The sequence below is a fragment of the Sitophilus oryzae genome, unplaced genomic scaffold (genome assembly GCF_002938485.1).
Source record: "Sitophilus oryzae breed Bouriz unplaced genomic scaffold, Soryzae_2.0 scaffold_882_pilon_pilon, whole genome shotgun sequence".
NCBI classification, from domain to species: domain Eukaryota; kingdom Metazoa; phylum Arthropoda; class Insecta; order Coleoptera; family Curculionidae; genus Sitophilus; species Sitophilus oryzae.
The window spans coordinates 1,950,355-1,971,662 of NW_022147508.1; the positions used below are offsets into that span (position 1 = coordinate 1,950,355).

A 21,308-nucleotide genomic window follows, 5' to 3' on the forward strand; every position below is an offset into this window, starting at 1 on the left:
TTCTGTAAACAAAATTGAAAATCGCAAAATTTATTTTTTTAATAAGTTTTATTTATTTTACCATACAATCGAAAAAATCTGCGTTAAATACGGCTGGAGAATGACGATCGATAATAATTTTGGCGAGGTCAATGGCTATCATTTATAAATGAAAATAGATGATATATAAAATACCATACCAGAAATGGTTTACCCTGTATTTTACGTAATAATTAAAAAAAAACGTTTAAAGCCAGACTGCAAATTTTAAATGAAACAGCAGTTTATTTTGATGGACCAAGTACCCATCTATTTTATTTTTGAGGGTTTCTTAATGTCTCCCTTTATAAGTTTCAATGATTGATATAATAAATAATGCTATTCAATGAGATTCTATTCAATAATGCTATAATTAAATATGCTAAATTATAATAATGCTATTCACTTCAGATTATCATCGACTGCTCAATAAACAGAATAAGACATTTAAAAAAGATATTATGAAAATATCTGTACAATATGAGCGATATTTCGGGAGCAGAAAGATTACAGTTCATATATTTTATTTTGGGCCCATAATTAAAATAAAAATATCATAATTTGACATTATATAGTTGTATAACAATCGACCATTGTTGGCGTAGGTGATAAATATTTATATTCGTTTCATCAGTCAACACGAACTCTCCTCAAGTCAAGGTCGATAGACATATGCGGATGCCTACAACTTGTTCGACAAGTCGGAAGAAGATGCAATTCACTTTACGAGTTAGTGCCATGTTTTATGTATATCGTAATTAAATGTCTCTATGTATGCCTTTTACTTTATACAACTTCGCACACGATATATAGTCTTCTAAAGTAAATATTAAGGTAATTAAATTAAAGAGAGCAACAGTAATTCAATTATTTTTGTAATTTGACATGATTAATTTCAAAATCGTTACCTACACAAATCGCAATTTAATTTTGCTTTTTACAGAATGAATTCGAAAAATTACTAATTTAATTTCTATTAAAATAGTTGAATAGGTACCTATCACTTCCAGTAAAAAACTTAACTAAACTTATTATAATCTATGCATTTTAAATGACACTTCTAATAACGATTTATTAGTATAAGATGTGATCCTATGTGATAAAAATGTGATCCTACGTGGTAAAAAATATTAGAAATAAAATAAAGACCTCGACTGTTCAGCGATCGTTCAACTTTACATTATCACCATTTGTAAAATATGCGTTTTAAACGGCCTCTACACTATTCATGTTGTTGGTGGATACCAAAACTGTGACCCATGATTACGCATGGACCAGTTGCTTGGTACAAAAAAACTAGAGTAACGTACAGCAAGGCAAAACCTGTGCAAAGTACAGAGACTGGCACGAATCTGCATCACAGGTGCCATGAGAACATGCCCAACAGCAGCAATGGAGGTTATCCTAGACCTAACACCTTTGCATATTGTCGTCGGTAGTTATGCCAATGCGATAATGATTAGAAGGGTCATTGATGGAAACAGTACTGTGAGAATTTTCAGGCCAGGGGCTTGGAACACTCTCAAATAAAATTCCACTCCTCCAACTCCCAGTGGATGATATACCAAGAATTTACAACTTTGCGAAACACCTCGCTGTAGTATTGAGCAATAAATAGTATTGGAAAGACATAAACGATTGCTCAGCATGTAAAAGAGCATACCATAATGTGGTATACTGATGATTCCAAAACCAAAGCAGAGAGGGATACGAGTATGTAAGCTACTACGACTATGTAGGATGCTGGAGTAGGTCCAATTCAATCAGAAATATACGTTATCGAAAGATGCGTACCAGGTACAGCTGGTTCTAAAAAAATGAATACGACTTTTTACACATTTTTTTCGAATATTTGGGCAGTGTATATTTATGTGTCAAGTATATTGACATGTTAGGTTAGGTTAGGTTATTGTGACATTGTATAAAACAACTTTGCTTTTGACAAAGTGGCAAATAAATTTTTCAGAACGTCAGCATGACATGAGTAGAAAAATGGGGGACTGGTATCATAGAATATACTGCCCGAAATAATAAAAATAGGTTTTAAATCGTACTCAATTTTATTGGAACCAGCTGTACAATGCGTACGAAGATGCGTCAGATACTGGCTTTTGTCAAAGTCCTGAGACTGTATGATTAGTTGTAACTCGTTATAACTCAAGAAGAACCCTCTTTACCATTCGACCTTGACCTATTTCGGATATTTCGCGAATAGTGTGGCCGTTTTAGAGATGTTTTAATAAAGTCGTCACGAACGACTGGAACATTGATTTTAGTGTTGATGATTAGACTGTCATTGATATGACAACTGATTTTAGTGTTACGTTAGATATATTCATTGAGGGACTCGATTATATTTTAGTTTTATTTATTTAACATAATATAGTTAACTACATACTAACCTGGGATTTACTAATTTGTGGTACTGGCGCTCGAACTCTTTTATCTAACAGCAGGTCGCTAGGACACCTTTCAAAAATAAGAACTCTTTCCGCTACGGAACCTCTCGTAAGGAATGGTCTTACAGGGTTGGTTGAGGCTTGTCTAAGGTGTTGTCGTTGGCTGGTGGTTAATTCAGGATGAGGAACCTGTAATAAAACATTAAATTTAATATAATTACATCATTTTGGAGTATACAGTAGAATCGATTATCCGAATAGAGGTTAACGTTGGAAATATCTTTTAATAAATAGGGTCTAAATGAAAAAGTGCAAAAAGACTTTTAGAAAATAAAGTGGTATTTCAGAATCACAATCAACACTAGACAAAGAGTGTAATGACATGTGTTGTCTTATGCCTGGGCCGCTTATGTGGCAGTTACCCCAGTATCCTTCAGGCAGAAATTTACGCTATCGAAAGATGCGTTCAATTTATCTTAGATAGGAACTATCGAAAACAGGAAAATGCCATCCTATCCGATAGTCAAGCAGCACTTAACGCAATCAACTCAGTAACCATAAATACGAAGTTGGTCAAAGAATGCATACAGAAGCTCAACAAATTAGGCAAAGAAAATAAAGTCCTCCTACTCTGGGTGCCTGCTCGCCAAGGGATAGAAGGCAATGAAAAAGCAAATGATCTAGCTAGGAAAGGAGCGAACACTCCACTAACTGGACCAGAACCGTTCTGTTTTCCAAACGGGAACCAACTGAAAGCGGAACTGAAGAATCTGGAAGACTGCATCCGTAACTTGGAATGGGTGTCCTCCACCGGTCTAAGACACTCGAAAAAGTTCCTCAGAACTTACAACCGAGAAAAATGAAAGGTTTTCCTTGATTTAAGTAAAAACAATTTTCGAATTGTCACGGGGTTTCTAACAGGACACTGTCTCCTCAACGAACACCTCAGTAGGCTGAAGCTGAGAAACAACGGCGAATGCAGATTCTGTGGGGAAAATGGGGAAACACCAGAACACCTTATCACTGAGTGCGCCGAGACGACGACCATTCGTGCCATGAACTTTGGTACGGCTGATGTCGAGGATGGAGAGCTGGCCTCTGTGGAGCCGTCTCAGATACTGGCTTTTGTTAAAGCCCTGAGACTGTATGATGAATTATAACTCGTTATAACTCAAGAAAGGACACAATAGATGAACACAAATGGGAACACACGTGAGATGGTGATTAACTCCCCTCCTAAACATTCTACATTCCACATTCTATGTGGCAGTTGGCGATTTCCGAGCACTCGTCAAATACCGATTCTAGCAAATATAATTTATTCAGTTTACTCAAAATATGCCACATATTACAAATGGAAATAAGTTGTCAGTTCTTGCACATATCGCCTACTTTGGGAGATATTAGATTCCTCAGAAATTTCCCGTTTTAGATACGAGTTAGTTACATGCTCTTAATTAATAATCATCGATATTTCATCATCCTCATCCAGTCTTTTATCATGTTCACTGCTGAACATAACAGTGGTCAAGTACTTCGGTTTTGGACTGCCTGCATCCAATTTGCTTCCACTCGTTTTAGATTGTCTGAGCATTTGGTTGGTGACCGCCTTCGATTTCAATACGCCTCGTCTCGTGGTCTCCATTCGACGACCTTCTTTGTCCATTGTCGATCGGATATTATTGCCACGTGACCGGCCCAGTTCCATTTCAAGTGATTTATCCTAGTCACAGCTTTGGTCAGGCCAGTACGTTTACTTATTATATTATGTTGTTGGCCGTATTGCCGGTCTTTCAGGTACACACCCAATATTGCTCTCTCCCTGTTTTTCTATACTATTTTGATTATATTTCTGTACTGTTTAGTAAGCCTGAATGTTTCCGCGCCGTACGTGTAGGAGAACGCCATAGTCAAAGATCTTTCGCTTTAGACAAACCGGGATGTTTGATGCTGAAGCACATTTTTGCTTCAGTTTTCCATAAGCAGCCTATAGATCAAACCAAATTCTCCTATTCGTGTCTCTATGTTCTATGTTCGATTTCATAACCCAGATATTGATAGGAGGCAACCTGTTCTACTGGAGTGTTGTTCCACCATAAAGCAGTTGCTTTGATGTATTTAGTTTGTTCAGGTTTATTTCCAGCCCAATCTAGCGTGAAACGTCCAACATTCTGCATGCATCTTCTGTTCTGTCAGTAATTAAGACCACGTCATCCGCAAATCGTATGTGATTCAATTTTCCCCATCCAAATTTATAGCAGACAAATCCTAGTTGATCTGTTTGCACAGGGGTTCCAGAAGGGAAAAAGCTTCGAAAAAACTTCGACGAGATCGTGTCTCTCTCTCTCTTTAACTTCCCTCCCTATTTTAAACGTGTTTGTGTCACCGTGGACTCTGACGCTAACTGTTGCTGTTTAATATATTGTACCAATTTATTCATCCAAACTGTGCGGTTTAGATTTTAACGTGTAAGACAGTGATGTAGATAGCTTAATGGAAAATCAAATGTATTAAAAAGAGATAAAAATTGGGTCGGCACATTTCTTCTATGCGGTATTGCCGGATTTTGCATCAAAATTTCAAACCGCACAAGTAGACGTTTACGAAAAATGTTGCATTTAGGGTTGGAACATTATTTTTCACTATTAGATATTCATATTATTACAGCTGTTATATTAGATTATATTTAGTTTAGATATTTTTATCATTATTTCAGTAGTATACATGAAAATTTTTAAAATACCTTATATTTTTCTACACACATTTTCCTACAAACGTAAAAAACCGGCAACACTGTATGCCGCTTTTGATTTTGTCTCTCCGTCTGTCAACCGGTTATTTATATTATTCTCTGCCACACTCCTTAAAATCCAGACCACATAAATTGGATGACCAGCAGCCAGCAGGGTATGTTTAAATATATATTTTATCAGATCGACATTTATTATTAATTTACTATATTTTTAGAAACATTATAAATATTTTTTTATCAAAAACCCCCTTATGTTGTTTTATTCTGATTTTTTCGACTTATACAGTGGACAACTCGATATTTATTATAAAAAATGGACAGTTGAATATGTCTATAATAATAATAGCTCCCGTATATAGCGTTTAACGCCTTGGGAGTAGCAAGGTACAGCTTGCTATACTAGAGCCGTTCGGTATACAAGGAAGGTAATGTGGCTAGCACTACGCTTCAACCGCCTATTATTACCTCAGGATTGTGAATCCCAAGTACTCATTTAAGGCTGAGTCGACCTAGGTACCCAAACTATTTTTATTTTAATAAAAATAGTCGGCTGATGAAATGCCCGGTGTGGGAATCGAACCCACACCTTGAGATTGGTAGACGAGAGCCTGTACCTATACGCCACCGGGCACCTATGAATAGTCTTCTCGGCAATTCTCGAATGAATATGTCTTCTCGGCAAAATAAAAATTACCTACCCTTCTTTATTTTGCCGAAAAATACTATATTTCAATATAAAGAAATTAATAATTTTCCACTTACTTGTTGTTCAGGTCTTTTTGGCGTGGTTTTTAAACCCCATTTGTTAGTCGTACCCTCCAACGGTTTTTCAACAGGCTCCCGAGTGATGGTCTTGGAAGGTACATGACTAATAATAGGTTCCTCATTAACTACGTCACCATTCTTCAGTGCATTGATTAATCTTTTTTCTTCCAGCGCCACCTTGAACGAAAAGACATCATAATTAGTAAATCCACCTTCAATTATAATTTTTACAAAAATAGAAAACGAAAACAAAACCAAATAATCAAAAAGTCTACTTTACCTCATCAATAGTGGTCTTTGATATTTTGGACGGCAGCGTGCCATAGCCCCGTCCAGGTATCTGTTTGTCTTGCCTCACATCATTGTAGACGGTGGTATTTTTATAAGGTGTTGGGGTGGTACTGGTGACTTGCGATTTTTTTCCCACATTGTCTACGGAGATAACTCGATTTTTTAAAGGCCACGTCTGCAAACCTGTAGGACCCAGGTCGGGAGGTAAAGTCATCTCGATAGTCTCAGAGAGATGAGCAGGCTTAGGTGATATCTGGGGTTTTTGTCCCCCCGCAGGTTTACCAAGAGGTGTGGGATAGGTCTGAAATGGTGGTGAATAGTAAGTAGGTAATCACTTCGGTTTTAATCAGAAGTGATTTATTGAGACATGTATAATGAATTGTAAAAACTTGTATATTTTTGTCTATATAAATAGGTGGTGAACTAAATTGTTTTTTTTATTTGGTATGCACAAGAGGGAGAAGTTCTACGGAGAAACGTGGACCCTCTAACTTTAATCACTACATACAGTGTCACAGGTAAAGTCATATGGATTTTTTTTTATTTATTGACGTAGATGAAATTCGATTTCGGTAGTAATCTCTGCTTCGGTACAGATTAAAAATGACACAAAAAATGTAACATGTTGCTTACGGGGTTACCTATCAAATTTAACATTTAAAGTAAAAAATGTCTATAAAATTGGTTTCCTGTCCGAATGTGAAAAAACTTTATTTAAAAAAGGTGTTTCTTTACTAAAAACCTTAATGTTAAAATCAAAAACAAAGTCCAAACAGTGTTGGACGATGATCAAAAAATTCCTTATTAGTGACCGGTTTTCTACTTTGACTTTCGACTTTATATATAAAAATCATTTTTCATTTTTACATAGCTTCATACATACTACAGCAACATACCAAATTTTCTTATGTCAGTTTTAATCTAAACCAAAGCAGAGACAAAAGCAGAAGCAGAAGTCAAATTTTACATAAGTAAATAAATACAAAAAAAATCCATATATGAGAGGACTTACCATAAGTGCAAGTTTAAATAATATTAACCGAAATTGTAGCCAATTCTAACATTAGTTGTTCTATATAGTTCGTTCTTGTTTACTGTGGTAGTTATTTGTTAAGTTAGGTTTTTTTTTTATTTATGATTTATGTGATTCTTGTTATAAAAACATACCAGATGACAACAGAATCGTTTGTGCAATGACATTCGTTAAAAATTCCATTACAATCTTTTTAATCATATAAATTTAAAATTTGGGTGGAATATATATCTTATTAAAACACACATTTTCCATTAAAAATCGGTGGAAAATCGCTACCGGTTGAATATAGTTCAAGCGAAACATTTTTAATGGTGCCCTCTATATTTTTAGACATATTTACATGGTTCTTAAAATGCCCTTTTCAGTGATAAAAGTTAAGTTGTATTATGTCAAAATGTCGGCGTGGAGCGACTTTATTCCAATTTCGATATGGCAAAACCTTGAAGTCAATCACTTCAAATCGCCCACTAATATATGTGTCAAAATTGATTCTTCTGTCAATTTGGCTTACTACTTTTGCATAAATATATACGTACTAGCTTTTTCGTTTGCCAGGATCGTTCATGCATTGATTTAAATTATTGTTTAATTCTTTATAGATAGAGCTAGTGAGCCATACAGATGCACTATTTAAACTATGTTTTTAAGAGTTTTAGAGCTAATAATAAAGCAAAAAATTCCAAACTTTCAAAAAAAATTCGCGAAAAACCTCATAATCGTGTTTCTGGGGTCAAAATATACCATCGCTAAAAATAATGCGCTTATTTATGACTCGCCCTGTATATCCTTTCACAAAATCGATTTTGTTATTTTTGACTTATTACACATTTTTTACTTAAAATTTATAAAAAACCAATCAATATGCCAATTTCAAAAGCATTTTTATTCTCTTTAAATTTTTATTACGTATTTAAAAAAAAACGAAAATTTAAAAACCGTTTTTTATTTTGGAGGCATATGACTTTATGACACACTTTGTATACCGAAAATAAAACTTGATTAGACCAGTCTGAAATAAATAATCTTAATAATTCCAGAAGTTATCTAAATCAAAGTATTTCAAAGGAGTTCAATAATAATAATAATAGCTCCCGTATATAGCATTTAACGCCTTGGGAGTAGCAAGGTACAGCTTGCCATGCTAGAGCCGTTCGGTACACAAGGAAGGTCATGTGGCTAGCACTACGCTTCAACCTGTGGCTTCAACCTAACCGCCTATTATTACCTCAGGATTGTGAATCCCAAGTACTCATTTAAGGCCTAGGTACCCAAACAATTTTTATTTTAATAAAAAATAGTCGGCTGATGAAATGCCGGGTGTAAAATTCGAACCCACTACCTTGAGATTGGTAGACGAGAGCCTGTACCTCTACGCCACCGGTCACCCTAAGTTCAATTTTGGTCCCAAAATTATTTTGAAAGCATGCGTGAAAAATGAGTGTTAAATTATTTTCAAAATTTTCTACTTCCATTGACTGAAACTAATTATGTATGATTGGATAGAGGGTGGATGGCTCTCTTCCATGGCGGTTTTTGATTTCTTAATTATGTATAGGGTGTTTTAGAAATCGCGCCAAACTCGACATTTTGCAAAATCTGAAAAAGTTTTCAATTGTCGTTTTTCTTGATATATTCCATTTTTTATACTGCTAGATGTTATAGTAATGCATTTTCGTACAGTCCCCCAAACTTTTATTCTCTATTCTACTCCCTAGGGGTATAAATTTCATAAATTCACCTTATCCAAATAATTAACTCATGTTTTTTAAATGATACTTTGTGCCAATTTTTATGTGTAACTTTGTGCAACTTTACCCATTTGGTTAATGAATTTCAAAAATCTCTTCTAATTCTTTTTGCAGGATTTCATTCTGCTAGACCAGATAGTAAGCAATTTTCATACAACAAATTGTTCCGACATAATTGTACACTCTAAGAGGATGAATTTCCTAAAAATGTTTTGTGTAGTTAAAAACTTTGTTTGTGTTCCAAATTTATAGATTAAATTTACTTATTGTTTTCCCGGTGCAAATGTAGGTTAATTTTCTATCATTTTAGATGTAGTATTACGTCATCGTCCCGTTTCTCACTGAACAGACTTTAGTTCTATTTGGAAATAGTATAGTTTCGCCAATTACGGGAAATTTTTTCGATGTGGTAGCCCGTTCTTTTATAGCTTTATTAATATTATAATAATTGAAGAGTCCAGAGGAATAACTTGATAAGCGCCAGTTTCTTAATTTTAGTATTTTACAATATTATAATAGGCCTCACTGGTCCCTACAAAATCTACAAACTCTGCATAGCAATAAGGATTTAGCAATAAGTTGCTAAATCCTAGGGTATAGGCCTAGTAAAAATATAGAATACACGGGAAGAACCTGATAACCAATAGCCGTGCAGTGCTCTCCTGTATAAAATTAGTCAATTAGTGAAATGGCGCTTATCATGGTTTTCCCCTGTACCCTTCAATTACAGTTACTACAAGTGTTTGTTTTTGTAACTTGATATTAAAATAAATAAAATAATTTTAATGCCATGTGCTAAAAAAATAAAATTATATGTGGGAAAATAAATCTGAAAATACCGGACCTTCAAAACGCCATTATAGCAAGCAAGAATGTTCGCTATTGCTTCTAAGAAAAATTTGTTTCGGAGAAAATTTAGGTGTATTTACTAAATGCCGAGAGCATATACATATGTGTATATAATCAATACTAAATTATTACAAATTTCATGCATAACTGTTTATCAAACAATAATACTTTTTCTCTTAATAAAATTATGTAAACAGAAAGAAATCATCACTGACCTACTTACTGAATTACTAAAATTTATTTTTAACTAACATATAGATACGGAGTTGTTTCATTGAGATCGGAATTCTTAATTCAAGATGTCTGAATTTCGATGCTTTTACTAATTTACGACGTTATCTCATATGTTCTAATGCCAATTTCCAATTACATGATATATTATCTTTATTTATAATTAAAATTATAGTAACGTTTATAGGAAAGATTACTAAAAACTTTGGTTTATTTTCACCTGTATAATGTAAGTAATAATTGTTACAGAATGCTGTCAGTTTATAGATCTTTATGTTCATGATGATGCAGTCTTCATTTAAGAATGTTGAAAAATAAATAGACCACAAATAGTATTTTTTTATACCAAAAAAACAGCTCTGCAATAATTGAAAATCTACAATTATTAGTAATATTATACGCGAAAGTATATATGTATACAGATTGCTAACTGAAAACGCTATGACCAATCAGAGCACCGTCGGACCAACGTATCAACGTATAACGGATGCAAGAAAATCAAGCTTAATGCCAAAAATACCAAATAATTCCAACTAATACCAGTAATACCACGAATAATGCCAAAAATGACAACTAATGTCACTAACACCACGACTAAAGCTTGATTTTTATGCATCCGTTATCCGACGATACGATGATACGATATTAATTTTATTGGTTAAATTTAAAGACTCCGATTGGTTGGAAATTGTTAACCAATCGAAGTCTTTAAATTCAACCAATAAAATTAATATCGTATCATCGTATCGTCGGGCAACGGATGCATGAAAATCAAGCTTAATACCACTAATGCCAAATAATGCCAAATACATACACCAAAATACACCAGCGGTTTACCCCTCGTAAAATTTATAATACTGCCTAGTGAACGCTACAATTAAAATACCAGCAAAAATATGAATTTGTCATTGTCAAATGCGATGTCCATTTTGTTCACAAGAATTTGTGTTGTTTGGAAAGGGTGGTTAATTTTTTTTCTGAATTGAAATGATCTAGAAAACAATTAGTTGTACTGAGAATAGTATTCGCAGTGTATGACTTGTTTGCTGTTCATTACTCGATCTCGATCATTCTCAGGCCTCGCTCTCATACCACATGCATCCACAATAATTTAAGAAATAAACGAAATATTTGTAACTAAAGGAACTCTATTAAACTATAGTAATTAATAAAATAGTTACATAAACGCCCATTTACAGCTAACCAATACCCCAAATGATTGTAAAATTCACGCCTCCCACTACAAAGCTGTTAAGGGGAGAAACTTTAGCATTCCACAGAGACGTCGTTTTCAGTTCATCTAAATTTCTGTATTTAATATACCTATAAAGACAGTTTTTGAGTGTGCTACACAGGAAGAAGTCGTTCGGCGAAAGATCCTGTGTTATTTTCCTACCGTTTCCCCTAATTAATAAATATCTTTGGTTTCCCCAATAGGCTGGAGTCAATGTTGTTCTTTTCTTCCTGTCCATTATTTTTTTTACCTTCACAGTTCAATGTGCTTGAATCGCGTCTTTAGTTTTAAACCTTTGATTTATACTTTAAACTGTATTTTGTGTGTGTATTTTGTATAGGGCTGTCCGGACTGAGCTGCGAACATATCTAACACAGCGGAGATACTATTTCCAGAAAAATGCCATTTAACCACTGTAACTTTTTGGGAAATATAATAAAGTTGTGAAAATCATATCTTATACAAATTTACTTTATTTGGTCCATTCAAATTCTTTTGTAAACAAAATGTGACGTCGAATTTCGCAATGACAAAATCATATTTTTGCTGGTATAATCTTTGTAGCTTTCTCTGGGCCGTATTATAAATTTTTAGTAATTTGCAGGTAGATTATTGCCATTAACTTTTAAATTCCCATTCCAAATAAAAAGAAATTCACCTTTTGCATAAAATCATCTAGGGATATAATATTTGACCTTTTTAAAATTTGCATGGGGTTTCCTATGTCCCGTGTTCCGATGCCCAACACGGTATATAAATCCGTCATGCGTCGCGTGTCGTGTCTTGTTGTTTTTAACTTAGTCTATTGGTTTATTTCAAAAATGACAGATCATATTTCAATATGATTGGAACAACGGAACAATGAACGACGCACGGATGCAGATCTGTATGAACTCGATTTAAGATTTTGAGACTTGCCAAACTTTTGCCAAATTATAGTTTATAATTTGTGTCAAATTATGTTAAATAGCCTGCGTTTTGGAAATTCATAAACATTTGCAAATCAATTTTGCATTTTGGTCTACCTTGATACTACCTGTTTTGTGCTTTTAAATTTAAATGGAGGAAAAATCGAGGGAAATTCGAGGGACCATTCGATCCCATATAAACTATTTAATGGTAGTTTTTTTTTCGCCACATTGCGACCCTTGAATGTGATTAATGAGAATTTCGCCTAAAAGAGAAATTGCGTTAAAGTCAAGCCCGGTCCTGTTAGGCTCATAAATTATCTCGTAGATTACAATCTCCTACTAAAGTTAGAAACGATGTGAAATTTAGGCTCGTTACTAACTAATCAGTGTAGTAATGAACATAGTTTCAAGTAATTAACTTAGTTTATGATGATTTATAATAATAAATAAAAAAGTACTCCTTCCCTGCTTATGTTTGTAGTGAAATTGTTTTAATATAAGTTGAATTTTATTAGGTTTGTGGTTACACTGGTTAGCATAAAAATCAGCCCTGACACCGTTCTTGCCGATTCTTATGTAAAATGACTCCCTGAATCCAACTCCCTAACCTAACCAAACCATTATGTTCAATCTTTAATAGGTAATAAAGTTATAAATGTACAGTACGTCTGTTCGTTCTGTAGCTACGGGGTATCCGTGAGAGGGGAAACGATATTCTCTCGATGTTTTTCGTAAAAAAATAGACGACGCGTCCCATCAATAAAAATTCAACAAATTTGCAAGTAGCCAATAAAATGAGTGGGCGGTGACTTGCGGTGACGTACTCGTTAAGTCGACGTATAAAATAAATTGCTGTTTATTTGAATATTTTTTGTCCGCATTCCTTTCATAGACACAGATCCAGCAGACGTACTGTATATAAAGCAACATGTTGCTATATTATATATAAGAAAAACATTGAATGAAAGAATGTGAAATGTTGCGAAAAAGTTTTACTCCCAAAGACCGAAAAATCATATTTGAAATAAAAAGACACAAATTAGACATACGTGCACTTTCGGACACGAAAAAGAAGGGCAAAAGGAAACAATTAATTTTAATTATTATTTGAATTATTTCCTTAATAAATACATTTTATTATTATTACTATACCGTGTGATACATCGGAACACGGCACATAAAAAATCCCATGTAAATTTTAAAAGGTTATATAAGGGTTATATTATCTCCCCCAGATGGTTTTATGCAAAAAGTTGTATTAGACTTTTTGAAGAGGCGGTAAAGTTGTACTTTCGCCTAGAATTTCGTTTTATTTAAAATCGGAATTTAAATGTTATTTGCAAAAATCTACATTCAAATTAGTAAAATTTATACGGCCCAGATAAAGCTACAATTAAAATACCAACAAAATATCATTTTGTCATTGTGAAATTCGATAACATCTTTTGATTACAAGAATTTGAAGGTACCAAATAGAGTAATTTCGCCTAAAATCATTATGATTTTTACTACTTCTAAAAAAGTTAAGATGATTAAATGGCAGTTTGCTGGAGATAGTGGAGATCCGCGCTGTGTCGGATATGTTCGCAATTCAATTAGAATTTAGAATGAATGGGAAGGACGTTAATCACTGCGACCTTACAGATCTATTGTAGTCCCCCTTTCTTGAGTTATAACTCATCATACAGTCCCAGGGCTTTGACAAAAGCCAGTATCTGGGACGGTTTTATAGAGGGTAGTTCTCCATCTCCAATATCAGTCGTACCAAAGTTCATGGCACGAATGGTTGTCGTCTCGGCGCACTCAGTGATGAGGTGTACTGGTGTTTCCCCATTTTCCCCACAGAAACTGTATTCGCCGTTTCTTCTTAGATTCAATCTACTGAGGTGTTCATTGAGGAGACAGTGTCCTTGTTAAAAACCCGTGACAATCCGGAAGATTGTTCTTACTTAAATCCAGGAAGATCTTTTGATTTTTTCTTGATCGTAAGCCCTCAGAAACTTCTTCTTAGTGTCTTAGACTGTTGCAAGATTCCCATTCCAGGTTGCGGATGGAGTCTTCCAAGTTCTTGAGTTTCGCCTTGAGTTGGTTACCACTTGGAAAGCAGAACGGTTCTGGTCCAGTTAGTGGAGTGTTCGCTCATTTTCCAGCTAGATCATTTGCTTTTCATTGCGTTCTATCCCTTGGTGAGCAGGCACCCAGAGTAGGAGGACTTTGTTTTCTTTGCCTAATTTAGTCAGCTTCTCTATGCATTCTTTGACCAATTTCGAATTGATTGATACTGAGTTGATCGCTTTTAACGCTGCTTGACTATCAGATAAGATGGCTATTTCTTGTTTCCGATAGTTCCTATCTAAGATAAGTTGTACGCATCTTTCGATAGCGTAGATTTCTGCCTGTAGGATGCTAGGGTAGATGCCCATTGGTTCGGAGTATTTAGTTCTCGGCCCAAAAAATACACCGATCCCTGTTCCCGCATTGGTTTTGGAAGCATCAGTATACGTAGCGTATGGTCTTTTTAACTGCCGGGCAGACGTTTCTCTCTTCCAATCCTTTTATTGCTCAATACTACATTGAGATGTTTCTCAAAGTTGTACGTTCTGGCATATCATCCACTGGGAGTTGCTGGAGTTCGCAACTCAATACCCCGACAAACCTATATCGTATAAAGTATAAGGCCGGTTCTACACGGTGCCGGTGGTGCATCAACGTTGCTTCCACCTTTGGAACCAACGGTGGACGCATCGTTGGGCACATGTTTCGACAATATTGAAATTGACAAGTGTGTCTCCTACACGATGAAGCAAATAATGTTCATGTGTCCAACGTTGGAAGATGTTTTGCCACATCGTGTGGGACCGGCTTAAGTCAACAGTTCAAAGAATAATCCAGAGGTTTGGAACAAAGACACTGTATTAAGCAAATTTAAGTGTGCCAGGTCTCTAACTGTATCTCTGATCTTTCGTTCGCTTTGAATACGTGATTATTTCTACATTTTATCAATTAATATATTACACTCGAGGGGATGGAACTTTTTGTGTTACAACAGCAAAATAAAACATTAATTCACCACAATACACCAAAACACTTTTACTGTTACACTGGACGAACGTTTCGATAACTATGTTATCATTGCTAGTCTTAATCATCTGCTGATGAACATGGTTAGCGAAACGCGCGTCCAGTGCAAAAGTAAAAGTGATTTGGTGTATTGTAGTGAATTAGTGCTTTATATTACCATTGATATAACTGTTTAGTAAAGTTCTTTGAATTACCAATATTTCGATTTTGGATTATTGTATATGTATGTGCTATGAACGAGACCAAGAGTATGATTGATTAATGAATAGCAAACAAAACATACACCGCGAATACTACTTCCAACTCAACAAATTCTTTTGTAGATGATCATTATAATTTAAATCAACCAGCCTTTTCAAACCATACAAATATGAATTCTTCTCAACAAAATGTGACATCGAATTTGACAATGACAAAATCATATTTTTGCTGGTATTTTAAATGTAGCTTTACTGTGTCGTATTATAAAGTTTAATAATTTGAAAGTATACGGGGTGTGCCTCAAAAGTGGCTCACTCCTATAACTTTTTTATTTTTTCATTTAAAAAAACGAGATTTGGTATGTTAATATATGACATAAATTAGAATTGATTGACGTATTCAATTGTTTTCGGTCACTTCTTGTTTCACCGGAACTTACTACAACTTTTGATTTTTAAATGGCACCAGCGGTATTTTTTTACTTTATTCGATAAAAAATAACACTCTGAATTGAATGACATATCATATGTCAACTTTTGACATTTGCGCATATGGTTTATTTGAAATTATAACTTGCGGTTCGTAACGAAAATTTGACTCGAAATATCGGTTAGGTTGTAAGGTTGATGTGGTATCAAATGATTCGTAAAAAAATGCTTTTTTCTAAATATGCTAATGAGCCACCCTCGTTCCATTTAAAAAAATTGATATATGATTAAAAATACGACTTGAGCATTTTCTAACTGCCCAGGACAAGACACTAAAAACATTAGACGATCAAATCTATTTTTCCAAGGTTCCTTGATTAAGAATTAGTGTTTTTAACATAACCATGGCCCTGTAGATTGAATTTTAAAATACTGAGAGAAGAGTTTTTATTAAGCGAGAATGTCAAAAGTTGACATATTTATGATATGTCATTCTATTTACAATGTCACTTTCTATCGAATAAAGTAAAAAAATACCGAGGGTGCCATTTAAAAATCAAAAGTTGTAGTCATTTCCGGTGAAACAGGAAGTGACCAAAAACAATTGAATACGTGAATCAATCCTAATTGATGTCATATACTAACATACCAATTCCCGTTTTTTTTTATCTAAAAAAAAATAAAAAAGTTATAGGGGTGAGCCACCCGGTATTTTTGCTAAAGTAAAATAAAATGCCGATTCTGCATAAAACAAATTTCTATGCGGAAATGCAACTTTAACGCGTAAAAAACTCTAATACAACTTGCTTAAAATCATCTGGGGAGATAATATTTGACCTTTTCAAAATTCATACGAGAGGTCCTATGTCCCGTGTTCCGATGCACCATTAGGTATAGAAAATAAGGTGTCTGAGGTAAAGCTATTTATTCTAATAAAGCTTGCCAATAATATAACTTCCGTAGAGATAAAAATAGACGCGGGAAAAATGTGTTTGTAGGTTAGTTAGTTGCCTGTTAACCGACACTTTAATTAGAATAATTATTTTTTCGTCGATCCGCCGATTGATTTTCGCGTGTAAAAATCGCGATAAGCCCGGCCGCAAACCGCCGCCGATAGCCATCGACGAATACACTTTTAACCCGATTGGAAAATGGGAAAATTTAATGGATACCGTGATATCGTGGAAAGTAGTAATAATTGGAACGAAGGGCATTAAAGTAAATGTATGGGGAGGTTGGATAATCACCGCGAAAATCAATGGAAAATCGTTTACATTCGACTTTTTTGTGGTAATTTAGTAAATTGCTGTTGAAGGGTAAATTTAATCAGTAGAAAAATCTTTCCACAACTTTGATAGCGAACACAATTTGTTTAATAGAGGAAGTTACATGTAATTTTTCATCCCCGATTTGGCCCCCAAAGTGGATGAAAGTTTTTAGTACACAGTAAAGTTTTTTTAATTTATTCAGTTGTAATGAATTTTTGTAAAATGTTTACACACCTCCCTCTTTTTGTTATTAAGTAGATGTAGTAGTACCAGTACAGATCTCATTTGCATGTAACAAATTTTCATACAACACTATCGTATCCCATTTTATCGACATTAAAATCCCTGCCATTTAAAAAAATCTTCTCTCAAATTTTTGTGCTTCTGATATCAGTTGTAATAAAGATTGATACACATTTTCATCCTCTAGGATGATTTTCAAAAATCGTTTTTTCGAGCTCAGTTGAAGGGTGGAAATACCAAAGGGGGTAAGTGCCAAATTTTTCAATATTAAGTTATTAAATTAGAAACGTAATAAATACTATGCTGCATGTCCTAACAAAAGTTACAAGTGCCAAGCGGAAGCGTCTATTTTTTATGTATATTATATACATATCTATGTATTTTAAAAGATATTTTAAAAATTTATTAGTTTCAGTTCTACTGTGTTTTTCTCATTTATCTCGAAAAAATAATTTTGGCACTTACCCCCTTTGGTATTTCCACTCTTCAATTACTTACACACTAGAAACACTTAGGAACTTTTGTACTTCTAGAATCGATTTTTAAAATTTTATACAAACATTTACCCCCTTAAGAAATACATTTTCAAGAGATATCGGTAATTAATCACATCTTCTGCAGAATTCAATCCCTCTATTAACTTTATATTATAAATATTATAAAGTGAAATACCTAATAACACATCATTTGATACTTTTAAAACCATACTCTATTTAAAGATGAAAAAAAAACAACATAGAATACACCTCAAAATAATTAGAAACAAAAAAGAAAAAATATTTTCATAATTTGTCAGGTACCTAGAATAAATATAAGTAATTCTGGATTCCGGATGTTTCTAGTAGTAGATACCAGAAAAAAAATATGAAATCCGCCATTTTGTACCGGCGGCTATCTTAGATTTACAATGTTATTGATATTACTATATTGTATTGTCATCGGAACTAAAGGTGTGTACCAAATTTCAGATCAATCTGACAACAGGAAGGTACTTAAATTTCAATTTCTAATTTTGACCCAAATAAACAAACAAATAAATAAATACCGTACGGGTCGAGCTAAATAAAACCGTTTAAAAAAGGTGCCACAGATATTCATCGGCCCAAATACTCCGATCCCTGTTCCCGCATTGGTTTTGGAAGCATCAGTATACCAAGTTATGGTATGGTCTTTTAACTGCCGGGTAGACGTTTCTCGTTCAAAGTTGTACGGTCTTGGCATATGGAGCACTGGCACTGGAGTTCGCAACTCAATACCCCGACAAACCTATATCGTATAAAGTAGAAGGCCGGTTCTACACGATGCCGGTGGTGCATCAACGTTGCTTCCACCTTGGAACCAACGGTGGAGGCATCGTTGGCACATGTTTCGACAATATTCGGCAATTACTTACACACTAGAAACACTTAGGAACTTTTGTACTTCTAGAATCGATTTTTAACAGATATTCATTAAAGATTAAAATAACAAGTTCATCCAAGAAAAAAAAGTTTCAAGAACCGCCATCCTAATTTTTACTTCTAAAGTGCTTCGTTTGTTCCCCTAGAGAGCACCAATGAAAAATATACCCAAACCTTAATTTATAAAGCTTATTATCAAAGATCATTAAAATTTGTGATGTAAAATTCCACATTTTCGCCAATTAGGTACTATCGCTTGCTAGATTTAAACGCTTGCAGTGACCAGAAATATTTTTATAGGTACCTACTTGCAGTTTTACGTTACAGAGTGTCCAAAATACATTTTTTTCTATCAAAAATTATGCGAGGTGGTATCTCGGCAAATTTAAAACAGAAATAGCCGAAAATTAAAAAGAAAAAAAATTGTGTGTGCACTATGTATGTCTAAGGACTCCATTCGGGTTCCTCTATACACGTGCCGAGTTTGGTTCCAATCGACCCATAATTAAGAAAAACACTGAAGAATTCCATGTAGAGGCATCGGTTCGAAACGCCGAGGGTGTCATCCCTTAGCCCATCCCCAATTATGCCGAAATCGACCCACATTTTTCTTCATTATCAAATTGTCAGTCCCACCCTAATGAAGATGTAAACGAAACGTCCTATCCAACATTGCAGGGTGGGACCGTATGCAACGTCGCTCACATAGCCTACCCACCAAATTTGGTCGCGATCGGACGCCATCAAATTTTGACATGTTTTACGTCAAAACTAACTGTCCCAGTGACACGTGTCTTACAGGGTCAAGTTGGTCTTGGTCCAATCTATCGACATACCAAATTTCATTTAAATTGGACGATTTTTTGATTTGATTCATTAATGATGGGGTTTCGTAGTGCACGAAACGTTGTCCAACTATTAGGAAAAGATGGGGCTCTTCGAGTTCGAATAGATACTTTACCATATCTAGTGCATTTTTTCTACAGCGCAGAAGCGTTACCGTATCCAGAACGTGTTGAAAAAAAACTATTAGATTTCAAACTAAGCTGCTTTAAACTTAACTCTCTTTCGTTTTTTTAGCTCTCATGTAAAATTTAGAAAATGCTAGTTAGTCTCTTAGAAAAAATTGAAAGACCTAACCAGATTTGGAAATCTACCATACTTGAACCTTATCGTTATAGTCAACATTTACCTTAAGTACCTGACAAACCATTGAACTTACAGTTACAGAAAACGACAAAAACAAGTTTCAACCAATTTCTCAATCTATAATCTCCAGATCCAATTGTTTATTAACCCACCTGCTCAACGGTAGTCGTCGACTGATATCCAGGAACCTTCTTGACCGTGCTGGGTGCGGGTTTCTTCGGCGCGTATCCATTTTCCACCACAGATCCCTTCTCGAACTTCTGCAGGGCGTACTGAATACTGTTTGGCATCGGTTTGGAAGTGCGGGCGGCCGCGGCCGCGGCCAGTCGGGCTTTGTCTTCGTGCACGAAATTCTTCACCAGCTTCTCCAGGCGATTATTGTCCATCGTGGGCGCCTGGGCCAGCAGGTCGATGGACGGCTTGGCCGATGTTTGAGGTTTTAACATCGATCTGGAACAAAAAAATTATGTTCTTCAACATCGAATATAACAGCATTCTGACTAGTGCGAGACTGGTCTTGGTCATGCACAAACAGCAAGAGCAAGACTAGCGTTAAATCTGTAAGACCAAGACAAAATAAGTAAAGTTAACCAGGAAATAGCAAAAGACGATGTTTGTTTTTTTTTGTTTGGTTTAAATACGTGTGCTAAGTTGAGTATCATCTTCGGAACTCGTGACATTTTCCCTAAATCTTATACCGTCGCGCGTCGTCATTTTGATCAAGAATAATTTTGGGCCCATTCTTCACGTCTTGAGCCATGAAAGCAAAGGATACGGAAGCTCAAAATAATAACTACACCAACATGAGACAAACATCGGAAATCATATACAGTTTACTTTTACTTCCGGTACATAATCGCTAACTTGAGGTCTCGGACACCTCGACGACATATTTCTGATAAGAAGAGTCTAGCCCCAGCAAGCAACTATTATTAAGCTTGACCAATCAGGTTGGTTAGCGTGGTTATTTGGAGGGTGTTAATTCACTTGTGTTTGTCAAAAACTCTAATGTGATTGGCCAGGCTTAATAGTTGCCAGCTGGGGCTAGACACAAGTTTTCTGATATACCTACAACCACAATGCACTTAGCAAGATGCTGCTGTCCGAGAGGTCCCGAGCTCCCACTAAGCATTTGTCCTGTGTCGTTACGTTGTAAGGTTGAGAAGGTTGAAATTAAACATTTCTGAACATCATGAATTTATTTTCAATCAACGTTAATGATATCAGCTAGATCATATTGATCGGATAATGTAGGGTGCAACTGAATGCAAACAATATAAGTCAATATAGAGCAGTGATTCCCA

General features: G+C 34.9%; 1 protein-coding gene across 4 annotated transcripts in view; it reads right to left on the minus strand.

Annotated features, from left to right (window-relative positions):
* Positions 1-21,308, minus strand: part of LOC115890542 (serine/threonine-protein phosphatase 2A regulatory subunit B'' subunit beta) — a 76,014-nt gene that overhangs the window by 15,473 nt on the left and 39,233 nt on the right. For 3 of the 4 annotated variants that reach the window (XM_030910801.1, XM_030910802.1, XM_030910803.1), the window contains exons 3-6: positions 20,157-20,454; positions 6,215-6,526; positions 5,932-6,111; positions 2,421-2,606 (exon numbers count right to left, since the gene is read on the minus strand). In XM_030910801.1, coding sequence (XP_030766661.1) covers positions 2,421-2,606; positions 5,932-6,111; positions 6,215-6,526; positions 20,157-20,454 — 976 coding nt within the window. The remainder of the gene's footprint in view (positions 1-2,420; positions 2,607-5,931; positions 6,112-6,214; positions 6,527-20,156; positions 20,455-21,308) is intronic. The other variant, XM_030910804.1, reaches the window with a different exon arrangement.